We start from the raw sequence: 19,013 nt of genomic DNA, 5'->3' as shown, positions 1-19,013 counted from the left end.
TTTGCTGCTTATCTACTCCCATTGACTGCTCTCAAAATGAGGTAACAGCTGTTCTGCATGAGTAAAGGTAACAGAATCAGACAGGTAATAGTACAAATGGGAAAACCTATTTAATTTGTGATAGCTGCACTAAATTATATCACTCTTCACTGGTTTAGCCTAAATCCTCGAAAATTGAGCCATTGTTGCAGGGAAAAAGTAACAAAACACAAGCAATTCCTTGACAAAAGTAGTTACTAGAGCTAAATTAAGGTTATCTTAAAATGGGTGCAGCCCATTGATTTACCTTCTGAAGAGATTAATAATGAAGAAAGTATTTCAGATGGAACTGATAGTATATCATTAGAGCTGGACTAAAGCTATGAGTATTTAAACATTTGTTTGAATAAGAACTCAGTGTGTTTTGGTGGGATTTGTGACTCCTCTCCTTAAACTGTTGCATTTGCAGAAGCAAAATGTTTTTGGTAAGAATGTATCCAGAAATACAGTGTTGGAAATAATGTACAAATAGATATGCACAGAGCTATATTGAAAGCTCTGCTTCATATCTCTGTTTTTCTGGTGCCCAACTGGTATTGCACAAAGGGTGTATTTTTTACAGTGGTAAGGAAGTCTTCCCTTTGGATGAAAGGCATTGTATAACGGGTTTTATATTAGCTTCTGGCTGCTATTTCTTTCCACAGAGGATCCCTAACTACCAGGATAGGCATTTTTGTGGCTCTTCCCATTACACATTCTTACATGGCCTAATCTACTCCACTCGCCACTGGGAGCTGTTTAACATTACAATTCAGGTTTTCAGTGCCAAGTGGTATTGACCAATGTCATACATATAAACGTAAAAACTTTTGCCAATCAGATGAAAACCAACATAAATGCAAAATTAAAGGACAGCTACTGTATATCTAGGCAGCAACATGACTGAGAAGGATGACAAAGGATAATGGGTAATAACTAAATTAGCTTATAGTGTAAAACCACAGCCTTCTCCCCCAATCCTGCAAAAGGTAGTGCTATTCTGTGATACAACTCTCTTCTTTATTCACACACGAAGTACTAGTGCTGTTCTACGGAGTCTTGCTGTGCGTGCACCTGGACTATTCGCTCCAGTCTCACTATGATATGTAGGTAAACTAAAGAAAAGATAAAACAGGAAACACAAAAATGGTACAGGGATTTGGAGGATAAAACATAGGAGGACAGATGCAGGGAATTTGTTTCACTGAGAAATAATACAACTTGGGGGAACTGATCACAGTTGATAAACAGCTTCAAGATAATATACATGAAAGAAAAGATTTATCCATAGCCTCTCAAGAGAGTAGGATGAGTATGTGGAGTTTAAGATAAATATCAGGAACATATTTAGCATTAACAACCCTACTTGTTTTAGTCAAGGCACCATGACAATTGGCATTTAAGCTTGATACAGAAAATATTAATGGAAATTATATAGGGCCAACTAACTCTGTTTGTAGCCATCTTTGTCCACACATTCCAGTCCTAGGAGACTACAGGTTGAACCTTTCTTGTCCAGCACTCCATGTGTCTGGCAACATCTGTTGTCTGGCTTGATTTTAGTTACCCAGATGTCCACTTATCATGGCCAAGTTTCCCGCAGTCCCATAAAGTTTGTTTACAGGCACCAGTCCTGGCTGTCAGTGTTCTGTGCTGTTATTTAGTTCTAATTTACCCCTAAATGTCTTCTAAGAACCCAGTAAGTAGTGGAAGTGTTGGTAATGCTGCTAGGCAATACTGACTTCCCATGGCTTGGCAAATTCTCTAGTTTGACCCCGGTCAGGTCCTGAGAGTGTTGGACTAGAGAGGTTCAACCTGTGCCAACAGCTCTAACGGGCCATTACAGCTGCCAACCATCAGCTTGGGTAAGGGAGCCCTGGCAAGGTTTCCTAAACCAAAAGTCAGGCTGGTCGTGATGGCATTGTGCTAACAGATCAGGAATGGACACTTCTGAAAAATGCACTGAGGAGATCAATCCCATGGGTGTTGCCCTACTGTGGGTGGATCCTACCTTTCACAGATACCTTTTGTACTTTGACAACACTTGTCATACCAACAAGGCCTTACTGAATTGAGTGCACAGAGCCAGCCACAATGGCACACAAGACAAAGTCCCCTATAAAGGTCCATGAGAATTCCTGGTAGATCTCAGTCTGTCCCAGAGCAGGGCAGAACAGAGTAATCCTGGAACCAGGATTCTGCTCCGTTCTGCTCACTCATTTAGGATGGGAGCTCTTACTGGACTCATTAGTTCTTAACTGGCAAGTTTTTAAGCTCTAACAGAGGGACAAAGGGTGCCTGACAGGTAGTAGTACAGTATCGAAATATCAAGTCACCTTTTAGCCACAGGCTGAAATACTTGGACACACCAGAGTTCTGCAGAGCTCCACTGCAATGCATGCTACATACTACCATTACACTAGCTAATATAACAAAACCCAAGTCTCTTTTCAGGAGAGCCAACAGCCACGCTGGGCCCCAGGGCAGGGAAGAGAGTGGCTCCATGTACCTGGAGGGGCAGGATATCAGCACCGCCAAAACCATGCCGTGCATGGAGTCGACCATGCGGTACCCCCACCATTGGGCAAAGTAGGCGGGGAAGGGCCTAGTTCCATGTTCCCAGCAGTGCATGGAGTCTACCATGCGGTGCCCATGCCTCCTCAAGCAGCCCTCTCAGCCACCTAGAGCACAGCGTGCTTTGCCAGCGATTTAAAGAGCTCAGGGCTCTGGGACCTGCCCCTGCCACAATAGCCAAGCCCTGGGGCAGTTGCTTCCTTTACCCTCCCATCAGCAGGCCTGTCTCTTGTTACTAATTGTATAGTATGAACCAAAGGCAGGTTTTGGCATTCAACTCCCCTGTTTAGAGACACATGATACTTGTATACTGCAAACTGCGTAGGCTGCTGTTAGTTTAATGTAGTCACACCTATGTTCACAGATACGAGTTACATATTACTCAACTCAACCAGATAAAGGCAGAGACCATATGCAAATTTGCTTCTCAAAAATCCTTTGTGGTTTAGAACATGAAGTTTATAAGCTAATTTAAAGATAACTATATAAGCAATATAACTGAAAATAAGTGTGGAAAAGCTTATTTCAAGGGAGGTATGAGTAATGAAGTAATCATAAAAAAAAAAGATAACTAAGGAAAAGCTTCATTTTGAAACAGCACTTGGACAAACCTCAATGCAATTCTGAACAGTGATAATTTGAAATGAACAACACAGAAATGATTAATCTAGTTGCAAATTAAGCAGGGATAAGGGCAGTTTTTGTTGCAACCTAGCACACGGTTCTTGTATCAAGATATTGTTATTGGAACAAACAAAACTTAACACATAGAGCTTTAAAAATCTATTTGTACCAGTGATAAGTATGAATTTTCTCTGTGAGTGTCCAACAGCTTTTACAGAGACCTTTCATTTAAGTTGCTGGCCCTGCTATTGCCAAGAAAACCCTCCAAAATGTGAAGTGTGTTAACTACTGCGGTGCTGTCTTCCCAAGTCTGCAGAAAGAGTTTCCATGCTGCTACTGCTGTTGCTTCTTAAGAGTTTTCCCATGAGTGAAAACTGTTAACACTAAGAAAAATATGGACATCAGTGAAACAGAGAAATTTCATTCTGATACTGCTTGGGAAAATATAATATGGGCACCAGAGTTGTTTCCAGAGATGGAAAATTGAGATTGCACAGGGTAACAGACCCACTATTCAGCTTCCTTAGACAACAAATTTTGGGAAAGGCACGGGAACAGAGCTCCCCTGACCCATGCCTACTTTTGTAGCAGCTGTGAGGCACTGACATGGATACATAGGAAAAATGCACTTGTTCCCTTCCAGCAGCTTATCGATGAGGTTTCAGATTTAATCTGCTGTCTAAGAGTACGTCTACACGTGTTCCCTAGTTCGAACTAGGGATGCAAATGTAGGGGACCAAAATTGTGAATGAAGCGGGGATTTAAATATCCTGCGCTTCATTAGCATGATCTCACTGGCGCATTACTCCTCTCAACAGCGGATTCAAACCAGGAAGTGCATGCCCGGACGTGTTAGTTCAAACCAAACCCCTTGGTTCAAACTAACGTTACTCCTCATTTTTTGAGGAGTAACGTTAGTTCGAACTAATGTGTCCTGGAGCGCAGTTCCTGGTTCGAATCAGCTGTTGAGCGGAGTAATGCACCGGCGAGATCATGCCAATGAAGCGCAGGATATTTAAATCCCTGCTTCATTAACAATTTCAGTCGCCTACACTGTCATCCCTAGTTCGAACTAGGGAGCAAGTGTAGATGTACCCTGACACTCAAAAACCCATACAAAAGATGATGCCTTTAGCAGATTACACAGAGAGCATCTTGGTGAGAATTTCCCAACAACTGGGAAGGGAGGAGCTGACTGATTTGGGCACTGTCCTCGGACACTTCCATTTGCAGCCTTTGCCTCCTATGTTTAGGCCTCTCGCTATCAGTTGTCTGATAAAATCTGTAAGCAGTGGGTGTGAGGACTATGCTAGAAAAGTAATACAGAGTTCTGAGACTAGGGCATGATCTATACAGAAAGGTATAACTGTCTAAATTAAATCTGTTTTTAAACCCATTTACTTAAACTAGGACAAACCTTTGTGGTGGACCCTCTTGTTTTTGTATTTTGCTTCATCTTAAATCTGTTGCCAGTAAACTGAAACCAAATGCAAAAAAACAAACAAACCTGTTAAACTGAACTAAATGTGGCAACATGGGAGCTTGTGTAACTTTGTCAGATCCCATCGCGGGCAGGCAGAATTGAACACAAAAACTTTGAAGCTTAGTGTATGAGATCTGCTTCATAAACTAAAAGGCATGTGGCTTTTAATTAAGGCTATAGCAGACTCAACCTAGAGCTGGGTTAGATGCCTTTAAAGAAGGACAGACATCAAGCAAGCATGGGTTACGCTTGCACCAGTATAACTAAATCTGCTTACATTCAGATGTTAAACCGGGGCAACTTTCTTCCACAGACAAGTCCTGATTAATTTTGGAATGGAAAGCAGAAAAATAAAAGAAACAGGAAAATGTGCACTCCAGCTATTCCGGACCAGCAGAACAGCTCATCAGCAATGTGGGAAGCGGTTGGAATTTACAGTATCCTGGGGAACTGCTCTAAATTGTGCCAAGCAGCAGCCAGAATCCAGTGTCACAAAGCCAACCTCCTCCCATTCCTTTCAGTGGCAGCTTCTGAGCCGCACACCTCAGAACTGCAGCCTCATCCAAGGAGAGGCAACTTCCATTCTGCAATAACCTCCACCGTTATTCTGACATGCGTTGAACCTCATTCAGAAAATCTTGGCAGCATGGATTTACGATGCATTATGCGAAAGGACCTTGTAATACTTTTCTGGGTATGTATAAAGGTGAGATTGGGCATACTTCCATGCCTTGCAGCAGGTTGGAGCACTTGGGCATGGTTTTAAATAGATGCATTGGGGGAAAGGGCCTTTTTTAGCCTTGCTTTATAGTGTGAAAAACAAAAAGAGACATTAAATCCAGCACGCTGCTCAAGCAGTAAGGCTCGGAGATAAGCCAACAAAAGCAAGAAAATTTGGCATTCAGATTCTCTATCTGACTCTGTCTTGTAGTATAACAGTATATGTTGGACAATAAATCACATCTAAGACTCCTGTATTAGTTAGACACAAGAGAGGTCTTAAGGATAAAGTGGCATTTAATTTCTTTGCCTTTGTTGTTTAAACCTGATTCTTAATCATTGCACTTGCAAAGTCAGAAGTTCAGTGTGTGACATGAACTTAAGTAGCATGATTTAGCAGGGTACAGCTTTTACCAAGTACCTTAAATAGAAAGCAAAGGGCAACCCAGGGCACCCAAGTAATGTGGATCTCACATGGGACTTTAGAATATTTACAAAACAGATGCTGTAGATGTGCTGTAGGAACATGCACCAGCCATGAGAAATCCATATTTCTCTTGTTTGTGAATTGGCATCTACCCATCAGTCAGATATAGGTCTAGCTACAAAGGGTTAGTTTTCTTAAGCTATTTTTTTCTTTAAATTTGTAATTTTAGTGCATTTCATACTTTGTACTTAAATAACTTTATTTTACCCAGTGCTTCAAATGGAACAAAAGTGTATTCTGGTTTGTGCTAAATCAAACTGACGTATGCACCAGAGGTTGATGTGCTAATACCTAAAGCCATCACCCTTGCTGTAACCCTGTACTGCTGATAGATCTGTGACAAATGGATAAATGTAGACCAGGTAAATGCAGACCAGATTTACTTATTGAAATTCTCAAGTGTCTGCTGAACACTGAATATTCATCAGCTAATACAATTACACTTAACAGAAGTTACATGCTTTAAATGGCATGAAAAGCAGTTTGTACAGCTTAGGTTGAACCTCTTTAGTCCAGCACCCTGGGGACCTAACCTGTGTGGAGCCAGAGAATTTATTGAACCACGGGAGGTCAATGTTGTCTAGCAGCATTACCAACACTTCCACATCTTACTGGGCCCTTAGAAGACATTTAGGTGTAAATTAGAGCTAAATAGCAGCGCAGAACACTGAGAGTCAGAACTCGTGGCTGTAAACAAATTTTATGGGACCACAGGAAATTTAGCCATACCCATGATAAGTGGAGATCTGACTAATTAAAATCATGCCGGACCATGGCTGTTGCTGGAGCAGACTAGAGAAGTTCAAACAGTACTATGCTCATCGTAACTGAGCTCCGCAGTGTATTATGTCCCCAACAGTTTTTAACAAAATTATTACTACATTACATAAAACACATCACACAATGGATAAATACCATTCAACTCCTGTATTGCATCCTGTTAAACAAACACTACTATTATTTTCTTTCATGTGGTACTATCACCTTATTAGAACTAAGGAATTTTACAAATCTAATTTATTTTTACCATTTATGCATTTTTTGCTTGGACAATGAGTCATTTTTATACCATTCAATTTCTGTTCTAATCTGTTCTGCCATGGTCCTGCAACATTATGGCTGCACATAACACAGGCACATTGAAAAAAAAAGTCATTAACATAAACATCTTCCAAACATTGTAACGAATAATTAATTTCTCGAACTTAAAAATAAACACATAAACATTTATTTTATAGGCCTAAAACTGACATTGTTCTTTTATTGTCTCCAAGAAATTATACTTCCCTTAAATGTGTTAGAGGTGCTATAGCATTTTGTCGCTTATTAAATGCAGAACGATGGAGGTGTATCATGCACACAATAGATTAGTTTGTGCTGCCAAATATCTGCCATAAGAAGGATTGTGAGGTAGGGCTGTAAAAGAGTAGTCGATTAGTTGACTACCCGATAAGCTTATCGAATCAACTGCTCACCATTTCCCTGCCCTTTGCTGCCTCTATGTCAGAGGCAGCAAGGAGGAGGGGGAGAGAAGCCAGTGCTAAGGGGAGCTGGCTTAAAAGCTACTCTAGCAGCTGCTCCTGTCAATGGGGCATCTCAGAAGGGAAGCTGGGACCATAGTTTCCAGCAAGGCATGTGGCTGCATGGCCACGCACAAAAAATTCTTCCCCTGCCCACCTCCTCCAGAGAGCCACACAGCAGCACTCGCGTAACAGGCAGCTTCTCCGGCAGGTGGGGCTGGCTGAGACAGCATAGTGAGAGAGCCCCAGTGCTGCAGCTGCGTGGGGAGGAAGGCAGCTAGGAATGGGACATGCTGCATGGTGGGGGCGGTTTCTGCTCCAGCGGCCAGGAATGTGTGTGTGTGTGTGTGTGTGTGTTAATAAATTGAGTGCCACAGCAGCATTCATCCAAACCAGCACACAGAACCTCAATATTGACAGGCAATCCAAAACTCATTCCGCTCTTGGTTGGAAAATCTTAGAGGGAACACTGCTTGGGACCCTGCGCAAACAGCAGCTTCTGGACCCAGCATGAGCACCGGGACTGAGGGTGCCAGGACTGAGTAAGCCCAGTTCAGTTCCGCCTCATGCCGGGTCCAGGAGTTACCCCTGCTGCAGTTCAAATATAGTAGGAGCCAGGCTGTCTGCACTCCCAGTTCTTACTACATTTCAACTGCAAAGCTGCAGCAGGGGTAGCTCCTTCTGAGCACCTTCTCTTATTGAGTAATCGTGTAGTCGATACAAATTGTATCAACTACACCATTACCCAGTTACCAGCCTCTTAACATCCTTAATATGAGGTCTTCCACTTCACTGTTTCACATGCAACAAAATGCTGAATTCATTTCCTAACATTAGAAAATCTTTTTGTTAAACAGCAGCTCTGTTTTGAGTTCCAAACCATGGTACTCCCAAACGGTTCATCCCAAAAATCTGACTTGTCTACAGAGTGATGCACATGTCTTTTTAACACATATTGCTGATCTTACACAAGAGAGATGGTATTTGCCAAATAGCTGCACTGAGGGAAACAGTGCATTTCCTTTGTTAAAATATAATATGTATGAGACACATAGGAACAGAATTATAGATTTCTCCAGTGGCCAAAAATATTTTTTCTGTAATCTGAGAGAAATTCAAAGAATTTTAGACTTTTTTAATGTTTCCCTAGTTTTTAACAATGGTCCCTGTGCTTTGGTTAGTAATGTCTACAACACTGAAGACTTTATCTATGCAGATATACGTAAGCAGATACCAGAGGAGCACATTTTCCCAGAGGCTAAATATGCTTATATCAGATGTTACAGCAGAGGGTAAACATTTCTGAAAGTCAACTGTAATGTAATATGCCTAAAATGGGTACTGAGCAACACACGCTTTGAAAGTAATGGGTTAAGTTCCTTTGCCTTATTTCCTTGTAATACCTTTTCTCCTAGACCATGCAGCCTTTTGGTCTCTGACAACACTAACATGAAGGGCTGTAGAACTGGAAGACCTTTCTGCTTTGATCGGGGAAGACAGTGACCATACATACACATACTCATCAGACTGTTACAGAGCATCCATGGCATGGGCCTCTCTGGATAAGAGACACCGTTATCATAACAGTTAACTAAAACAATCAGGTTGTGATTAATTCTAGTCATCCAGATACAAATATGAAAAAATAAAACCCTTTGCTGAGTTGTAAAAACTCCTTTTACCCAAGTCTTCCAACTACTCAATATACCCAAAAAGCAAAATAAAACTCCAGGACAATTGCAGTATTCTCGAATATGAACAATGCTGGCATTACACAATATCCATTAAACTAAGTACACTGTATGCACATACAGCTGAAATATGTATAATAGAAAGGTTACATTAAATTAGGCATCTTGTTTAAATCTAAAAAGTTTACACATTTCAACATTAGATGCTTACAATCAACATGAATTATTTTCTTAAAATAAATATGTATCCAAGCTGAAATATTTTCAGCAAATTTTAAAGATAAAAAGTTAGTTTAGTCAATTATATTACTGTTTAAGTTTCGTATGGATTATGCATGAGAGTAGTCTTAATTTTCTTCAAGAGTGCATAATTTCATGTTCTAAAACTACCATCTCCCACTGAACCAAAGAACTTCCTTAAAATACCATGTATCAAGATAAGACAATCTCTGACCGACAGAAACTTTAAATGTAATACTTCAGATTTCCTCTAAACCACTTCACTATAATCAGATGAAAAATGTAAAGTACACCACACGCAGTTCCTTATCCAAATGTTAGAGCATCATAACATCTCTTTTTATAACTCAACTCTTAAAAGGTAAGTTAAAATCATGTTCAAGAAGTACAAATAACTTCAAAGCTTGAGTACATTTGGAAGTTTATGTAACACTGACTGTTTAAACTACACAATGAACCGCCACAAAAAATATCTACTGAGACACCTGCTACATGTACTTGAAAATCCAAACTTTGATACATTATCAAATGTTCCCTGCCAATTTTCAATTTACCTTACACAATGTTTGTATTATAGTTCCACTTACTAACATTATAGAACTGTCTGTCTGTTTTGCTGAGCAAGTATCTTTACCCATGTTAATTTCCTATCACTGTCCACAATTTAAAAAGTTGCTACATACCTGCAGTTAGGAGGAGGATCAAGAGTTATTTCAGCTAGCTCCTTCTGAATTCTGTGGGTGAAATGAGAACAGACACAAAGCACTTGAGAGAGTCTATAGAATAAAACAGGAATTACACTGCCCTCTACCACCATGCAGTTAAATGCAAGACTGGCTGTGCCTTCAGTAATGCTAACATGGCTGCTTCCTCTTTGTTCTCAGAGGCATAACCCAAATCCCATAACAGAGAAACTTTGCAGCTTTTTTCTTACTTGATACAATAAACAGACAGAACATTAACACCTGAGCTACATAGGAATATCCCACAAGTACTCATAAAAGTAACTATTATCCATATCTAAATGTTTTTTACCAGAAAGATTTTCTTTTCAAGCTTATATGCAAATGAGGGAAGGGAGGGGAGAGAAACTACACCAGCGTATTTGACAGTGACTTTAAACCAGTGTAACACAGCTGTAACTGAGGCTGCATTAACAAGCTATAACATGAACAAATACATGTTTTTTACAATACTTTACCTGCTACTTCAGACAGTATTTAAATAGAAAATCTGTAAATTTCCCAACCTGCTTTTATTACTGGAATAATCCATGGAGAATCAACTTTGCTTCTGTATACACCTTGTGCTACACCTCTTCACCCAACACAATACAATATTTTTGCTATTATTTATATAATATTAGTAAAATAATTATCATCTATGATCATTTCACTGTCCCCTTTGATAAAGTTCTAAAAGTGTTAAGATCCAAAATATTTTCTAAACTTTTTTTTGCCAATTTAATAAGTTATCCAGAAAAAAATACACCTGGTTTTAAATATATTAATTACTTTTAAGTCTGATGGAATTTTATTTCTTGTTATTAATTATATGCAAACCAAGACATAAATACTTTTTAGAAAAGAGGGCCCATAAAAATAAGACCAACCAGTTATCAATATGCTAATGTTTCCAATTTAAATGAGATAAACAGAACCTGTTCCTGACAGACCTTTCAGGAATAGTCACATTAAGTTCAATTAGACGATTCAACAGTATGCAACAGAAGTGGAATCTGACCCCATTATGATTAAGGGAAGGAAAATCACATGGAAATATTCAGAGGTGATATTTCCTGTACAATACATCTCAAGATTTTTAAAAGGGTGGCAAAAGCATTATCTTAAACATAACATACTGCAAGTTATAAAAATAATATAACACTTTAGCTTCTTTTCTGAGGGATGCCCACACTACAAATGGTACCATTGCAGCGTGGCAAGTATACACTCTTACCACAGTGACAAAATAAGGGTATCTGTCAGTGCAGTAAATCGATCTCCTCAAGAAGAGGTAGCTAAGGAGATGGAGAAGTTCTCCTGCTGACCTAACAAAGTCACATGGTGCAGAAATTTTCACAGTCTGGCACCTGAGCAATGGAGCTAGGTTGACCCATTTCACTGATAGAGCAGGACTAATTTAAAGTATCTAACTTAGATACTATTATTTTGGAGCTCTATTTCTTTACAAGTACAAAATCAGTGGAAAATAGGTAGTATTTACTGTATGGCTAATGCTTTAACATTCAGGGAACTGGAATACCAACTCCTCTCTCAGGTCTTTATAAAAGTTTGAGCCATGCTGAATAAGCAAAACACATAGTTGTGCAGTAGAGAACTGACTCTAAAGTTAAAATATGTTTTTCCACTGTTACTTTTCAGATCTATTTGCTATTGGCTATAATGTAATATGTATTCCTAAAAAAAAAATGAATGTAAGGTTTAGCAAATTGTTTCATCTCAGAAGACCCTTGCATATGAAAGGATTAAAAGTCTGCCTGTTTCACATGGCTGAAGTTAAAAAAACGCTTCCGTGTATACCTACTGAAAGCCAGTCTAACATACATTGTAAATACAGACATTTTATCAAATAGACTACAAGAGGTTTGTGAAGCTTTTGACACTTAAATATAGAGGGGATATATTCATCTCCAGAGTGATTTTCCAGGCCCTAGTGAAGCAAATGTCCCACTGAAGTTGGTTATTTTTGCAGAATAACATGTTATATTAGGATGCATAAAGGATGTACTGTATGTTGGCATGCAAACAAAGTTATAAGTACAAACCCATCTATTTCTGTGCCAATAACATTTTTATAAATATTTTTATATTCAATAAAACTGATTGTGTGAACAGTACACACAATCTATCGAAATATACCCTAAGGATGGTACTCTACCAAGAAAGAAAAGGCTAATCTTTTGAACGCAGGTGGAAACGATGTTTCTAATTCTTATATTACTTGCAAGGATAAAATTCATATTGGTGAATAAAAGCTTTTAGAAGCCAGTATTTTCATTTTACAAGTTATAATGTTCTTAAGCATCTCTCCCAAAGAAATGTGAGAAGCTTATTTAAAGGTTAGCTTACTGACAGTATCATTATTGAAGCTATTGAATGAAAATCTCATAACTCAAAAAAGTTTGTAATTCAGTAAATGACTCCCTAACACAGCTTTCATCTGCATTAAAAATATAGTGCAAATATGTCTCTCAGTCACTCTTATAGTTATTACCTTTTAGCACTAGTAGATAACTTAGCAGTAGTTTTGCTGGATAGTTTGGTATTTTTCTTCTGCTGGGTTGCAGAAGGTTTCCTTTCTTCTTGTTCTTCAGGTTCTGGTGCTGGTGGGTCCCTTTGATCTGCATCTGAACTACCACTGCTGGTACTTGGACTTTCATCATCTGACCTTTGCCTATCACTGGACATCGTGGTGAACTTTGGGAAAGAGGGACAAAGGAAAAGGGGGTGGGAAGAATAGAAAAGCAGAGTTCACTTTAGGTTGCAGTTTGACAGTTACAAAGTAATATTTACACTTTTTAAATATAGAAAGCTCCAGTTTTTTAAAGCCCAGCTACATTTTTTCATACTTTAGACAATATATCAATTGTTTACTTTGTTCAAAGCCATGGGACAGGGGTTTTAGAAGGGTCCTGCAAGCAATGAACATTAATAACTTATGACACATTGTAAATAACAGACCTTGCTAAAAATGTTGTTTAAAAAGTCACTAATACCCTGCAAATATTTACACTGGAGCAGAGCATTTTATTAGGTCCGAGCAGCCAAATTACCCCCCTCTCTGAGACAATATATTGACAGTAACAACACTCCAACTGATTTCAGATTGAAATTTACACTCACTCTGTCGCTTTGTATTTAAAGGGCCGTGAGGAGGAGGTGTTTAAAAAACACTATACATTTAAAACAACCCAGAAAGCAGAAGCCTCGGTTATTTACATGACCAGCAGCAAGAATTGCATTTTGCTACCACAAAGCTGCTGGAGGGGGAAGAAGCATAATTAAAACTGCACCTTCTGCAAAGCTTTCAACGCCACCGATTCTTGATCAGTTTCTACAAAACACACCGACATTTTTAGGGGAAAAATATATAGACACACGCGGGAGGCACCCAAATTGGAGGAGGGGTGCTGAAAAAGAAAATGAAGCTCCTAGTAGGAAACTGCAGTAGGGTTGAAATGCAGCTTTGCACACACACTCGCCCCCGCCCCCCCTCCCCCCTGCTCGGGCTGGCTTTGTGGGGCGAGATCGAGCTCCCAGCGAGGAGGGTATGGAGGGGTTGTTATGGTAGGAGGCTCTCCAGGATCAGCATGGTATGTGTGCACCAAGTGAGGCGTGAACTCAGTCCCGGCTCCTCTCTCTCCCGGCCACCGACAGGCAGCAAGCGCTGAAAACAAGAACAAAGCTCCCTCTACCAACCTCCCCCCCCCCCCGCCTCCTCCTTCTCCTCCTCCCCCCACCAAGCTCGCCCAGGCTCCTGCTGCAGCCACCTAACCCGCTTCTCCTTTACCTTGCAGGCGTCCTGTCCCGGTGTTAGGTCGGAGGGGAGGGATGGAGGGGGGAAGGGAAGGGGATATGGTATCTGTGGAGGGGCTGGAGGAAGCCGGGGGGATATAAAGCAGCAGAGGAGGCTCTGTGGCCGGGCAGTGTGGAACATTGAGAGTCGGAGCAGGGGGGAGAGACGGGGGGAGGATGCAGTGCGGCTTGATGGCCTTAGGGTGGTGCTGGCGTGTCCCCTTTTTGCAAAGCGGGCTCCCACGGTGGGGCAGGGGGTAAGAGGAGAGAGAACGCGATCTTCCCCTCGGGGGAAGGGCGCCGGATGGAAGAGAAGAGCCGAGCGTTCTATCGCCTCCGCCCCCTTGTGTCGCTACGTTCGGATTCAGAATGTTGCAGTCAGCAAAGTTCCAAACGACATGAGGGCGGGGGGAGAGGGCGCTCGCTCCCTGACTGGTAACACCCCCCCGCCCCCCCGGCTGGGGCACGCGCACGCTCTCTCGCTCTTCTACCTTTGCAGGGTGCGTGCGTTCTCCCGTGCTGGCCAAGGACAAAGAGTTGGTCCCTGTGCACCCCCCAGGTTGGTCGCTTGGCCTTTGCTTGTGTCTTACTAGTGGCTGGTTTCTCTCCTGCCTCCCCCCTCCTCCCATACAAATACCTTTCTCGCAAGCTTGCAACTCTGGAGCAGTCACTACGGGAGGGGGAGCCTGAGATCCTGAAATTACTTCAGTGCCATGCACAAGTGTGCAAAAGCCTGCTGGGGCATAGCCAAAGCAAGGAAACTGATTTGAAAGTAGCTCTGCTTTTGCCCATTCTTTCTGTCTCTTCTTACTGCTGTCCATAAGGGTGGTCACTCAGGAGTAAATATACTTAATCTGGGCACTGGTCGTGGCTGAGTTGGGTTGTGAGTGCCTTAACATACAGCATAGCGATTATGAGTGAAAGTTGAATCCTGCCAGTTTTTGTCCCAGCACCAAATCCCACTCCTCAGTGGGTAACATGTTCAACCTTTCTTGCTGCACAAGCAAAATCTGGGCCCTCATTCATGTGCCCCAGCACAAGATCACCTCAAATATCCAGATCCTTCTGAACCTAGCCAATTTTTGGACCCCCAGGCCTGAAATTAAAAATGCATAAATAGAAAAGATGTTTAGCCACTCTTAAAATTCCAGATCTTGATGTCCGATAGAAACTGATCTGGCATGTAGATCAGTCTCAATTCTGACAAATAATGGCCACATACCCAGAATCTGTGCCATCAAAATAGACAAGAAGTGCTGCTACTATCTTACTATCACTAGTAATAATAATAATAATAAATAAATAATAACTAGGGGGCTGCTCCTTGTGTTTGCTTCACTTACCAAGCCCCTCTCAGTCCGCTTCCATGGCCCAAGAACGTGAGAGTGTGATAACATCATTCTGTCACCCGTCAGGAAAAACATTTTTAGAGAGATAGAAATGTAGCCGTTAGTCTGGTGTAGCTGAAACAAAAAACGGGACTATGTAGCACTTTAAAGACTAACAAGATGGTTTATTAGGTGATGAGCTTTCGTGGGCTAGACCCACTTCCTCAGATCAAATAGTGGAAGAAAATTGTCACAATCATATATACCAAAGGATACAATTTAAAAAAATAAAGACATATGAAAAGGACAAATCAAATTTCAGAACAGAACAGGGATGGGGAGGAGGGGGAAGGTGAATGTCTGTGAGCTAATGATATTAGAGGTGATAATTGGGGAAGCTATCTTTGTAATGGGTAAGATAATTAATGTCTTTGTTTAAACTTTAAACCAGGAGGCAACCAGACAACTCTCCAACACCACATTTTACAAACCTCTCTCCTCTGATCCCACCTCGGAATACCAAAAGAAACTACACTGTCTCCTTAAAAGCCTCCCTACAGCTACTCAGGAACAAATCCACACAGAAACACCTTCTGACCCCCGACCAGGATTGTTCTATTTGCTTCCCAAAATCCATAAAACCTGGATACTCCGGACATCCCATCATCTCAGGTATCGGCACACTCACTACTAGTTTATCCAGCTATGTAGACTCTCTTCTCAAACCCCACGCAACCAACACCCCCAGCTATCTCCGAGATACTACTGACTTCCTAAGGAAAATACAAAACATTGATAACCTCCCCAATAACACCATCCTTGCCACCATGGACGTAGAAGTTCTATACACCAACATCCCACATGAAGACAGATTACAAGCAATTAGAAATACTATCCCAGAGGACACCACTGCCAATCTGACAGCAGACCTATGTAACTCTGTTCTCACCCACAATTACTTCCATTTGGGAACAACTTATACCTCCAGATCAGCAGCACAGCCATGGGTACACGCATGGCCCCACAGTACGCTAATAACTTTGTGGCTGACTCAGAACAACATTTCCTCAACTCCCATCCCCTTTAACCCCTTCTCTACTTACGCTACATCGATGACATCTTTATGATCTGGACGCATGGCCAAGAAACACTGGAGACATTCCACAGAGATTTTAACAACCTACACTGCACCATCAATCTCAGCCTGGACCATTTTACAGAAGAGATCCATTTCCTGGACACCACAGTACAAATCACCAATGGAAAATTAGACACCACTTTCTACAGAAAACCCACCGACTCATACAGTTACTTACATGTCTCCAGCTCCCATCCAGAACACACCATACGATCCATTGTCTATAGCCAAGCCCTTCGATACAACCGCATCTGCTCTAATCCCACTGACAGAGACCAGAAACTTCAGGATCTCTACCAAGCATTTATAAACCTCAACTACCCACCTGGAAAAATAAAAAAGCAAATTGAAAGAGCGAGACGAATACCTAGAAACCATCTACTTCAAGACAGACCCAAGAAAACCAACAATAGAACACCACTTGTCATCACCTACAGCCCCCAACACATTATCAATGAGCTACAGCCTATACTGGAACAGGATACTAAACTCCAAGAGGCTCTGGGAGACAGACCCGTAGTCTCCTAGGGTATGTCTACACTACAACGTTAATTCAAACTAACAGCCGTAAGTTCAAATTAACTTTCATAAGCGCTACACAGGCAAATCGCTAGTTTGTACTTAATTCGAACTAGCGGAGTGCTTAATTCGAACTAGGTAAACCTCATTCTACGAGGACTAACACCTAGTTCGAATTTAGTTCAAATTAAGGGCTGTGTAGCCACTTAATTTGAACTAGTGGGAGGCTAGCCCTTCCGAGCTTGCCCTGGTGGCCACTCTGGGCACAACCAGGGAAACTTGTCTGCCACCCACCCGGCCCAGGAGCCCTTAAAAGGGCACGGTCTGGCTACGGTGCTCGTGCCAGTTGCAAGCCTGCCAGCACCCAGCCAGCAGCCCAGACCAAGAGGCGGGCGCCCGCCTGGTCTAGTGCAGAGATCGTGGACCTCATCCAGGTTTGGGGGGAGGCGTCCAACGTCCACGACCTCCGCATTAGGCACAGGAAAGTGGTTGTGTAGGGCAGGATAGCTGCCAGCCTGGCCACCCAGGAGCAGGTTTGCATGAAAATCATGGTCCAGTGAGACCCCCAACCCTGAGCCCTGAGCTTAGAACATAAGAACATAGGAATGGATGTACTGGGTCAGACCAAAGGTCCATCTAGTCCAGTAGCCTGTCTGCTGACAGCGACCAACACCAGCTACCCTGGAGGGGATGGACCGAAGACAATGACCAAGCCATTTGTCTTGTGCCATCCATCTCCAGCCTTCCACAAACAGAGGCCAGGGACACCATTTCTACCCCCCTGGCTAATAGCACTCCATGGACCCAACCTCCATGAATTTATCTAACTTCTCTTTAAACTCTGTTCTAGTTCTAGCCTTCACAGCCTCCTGCAGCAAGGAGTTCCACAGGTTGACTATTTTCTTTGAGAAGAAGAACTTTCTGTTATTAGTTTGAAGCCTGCTACCCATTCATTTCATTTGGTGTCCTCTAGTCCTTCTATTATGGGAACTAATGAAGAACATTTCTTTATGCACCCTCTCCACACCACTCATGATTTTATAGACCTCTATCCTATCCCCCCTCAGTCTCCTCTTTTCTAAGCTGAAAAGTCCCAGTCTCTTTAGCCTCTCTTCATATGGGACCTGTTCCAAACCCCTGATCATTTTAGTTGCCCTTTTCGGAACCCTTTCCAAGGCCAAAACATCTTTTCTGGGGTGAGGAGATCACATCTGTACACAGTACTGAAGATATGGCGTACCATAGTTTGATACTTCCCCTCCTCCTTCTTCCCTTGGCTTCCCCCTTCCAGCTCCCTCGTCCCAGGTTTCCCCCTCCCCTCTCCCACCCTCTCTCTTCCCCTCTCCCACCTCCTTTTCCCAGTTTCCCCCAGTTTTGTTAAATAAAGAGAGTTTCTATTTTTGACCACATGTGTCCTTTATTTTGTACATCAAGAAGGGGGGCTAGGGACGGGTAAGTGGAAGGAGGAATGGGGTACGAGCCCCCGATGGGGAGAACTGGGGTGGCTCTGCGGGCTCCTCGGGGTGGAAACACTTCTGCAGCCCCCCGATTGGCACCTCCAGATGGCAGCCTGCGGCAAGTGCAGCCGGGCTGATGGCCGAGTGCTGTGATGTGCCGAGTGTGGGCACTCAGGGCATTCCAAGCCAGGACTGCTTTGCTGTCCCTCATCGAGGTAGACAAGCAAGCAGGGAACCATGAGAACTGTCTGTCCGGGGTGGGGGTCGGGTCCCTTTAAGCACAGCCCTTGGATAGCCTGAGACAGCAACTCCATGCTCTAAGTCCTAACCTGATGCCCTGCCGGCACTGCTTCCGGCCAGCCTTAACTTCGGTTCAGGGTCCAGTCAATCTGGACATGCTAGTTCGAATTAGCAAAATCCTAATTCAAACTAGTTTTTAGGTCTAGATGCACTAGTTCGAATTAACTAATTTGAATTAAATTAGTTCGAATTAGTGCTGTAGTGTAGACATACCCCTATAGACAACCACCTAACCTCAAGATGATTCTTACCAACAGCCACAGGACATACCACACTAATACCAACCCTGGTACCTTCCCTTGCAACAAACCCCGTTGCCAGCTTTGTCCACATATTCACTCTGCTGATACCATTATTGGACCTAACCAAGTGAGTT

General features: G+C 42.2%; 1 protein-coding gene across 4 annotated transcripts in view; it reads right to left on the bottom strand.

Annotated features, from left to right (window-relative positions):
- The window catches only part of UBE2E3 (ubiquitin conjugating enzyme E2 E3), a 106,112-nt gene extending 91,612 nt beyond the window's left edge, over positions 1-14,500 (bottom strand). Inside the window, exons 1-3 of one of the 4 annotated variants that reach the window (XM_006121691.4) lie at positions 14,387-14,500; positions 12,595-12,797; positions 10,041-10,091 (exon numbers count right to left, since the gene is read on the bottom strand). In XM_006121691.4, the coding sequence (XP_006121753.1) occupies positions 10,041-10,091; positions 12,595-12,788 (245 nt within the window). In that variant the 5' untranslated portion in view covers positions 12,789-12,797; positions 14,387-14,500. Of the gene's footprint in view, positions 1-10,040; positions 10,092-12,594; positions 12,798-13,223; positions 13,369-13,393; positions 13,765-13,890; positions 14,233-14,386 lie in introns of those variants that run through there. The other 3 variants (XM_006121690.2, XM_006121689.2, XM_006121692.3) reach the window with 3 other exon arrangements.
- Positions 14,501-19,013: the final 4,513 nt, after the last annotated feature.

This window comes from Pelodiscus sinensis, chromosome 7, assembly GCF_049634645.1.
Source record: "Pelodiscus sinensis isolate JC-2024 chromosome 7, ASM4963464v1, whole genome shotgun sequence".
Classification (NCBI taxonomy): domain Eukaryota; kingdom Metazoa; phylum Chordata; order Testudines; family Trionychidae; genus Pelodiscus; species Pelodiscus sinensis.
This window is presented reverse-complemented; position numbering and strand designations above follow the sequence as displayed.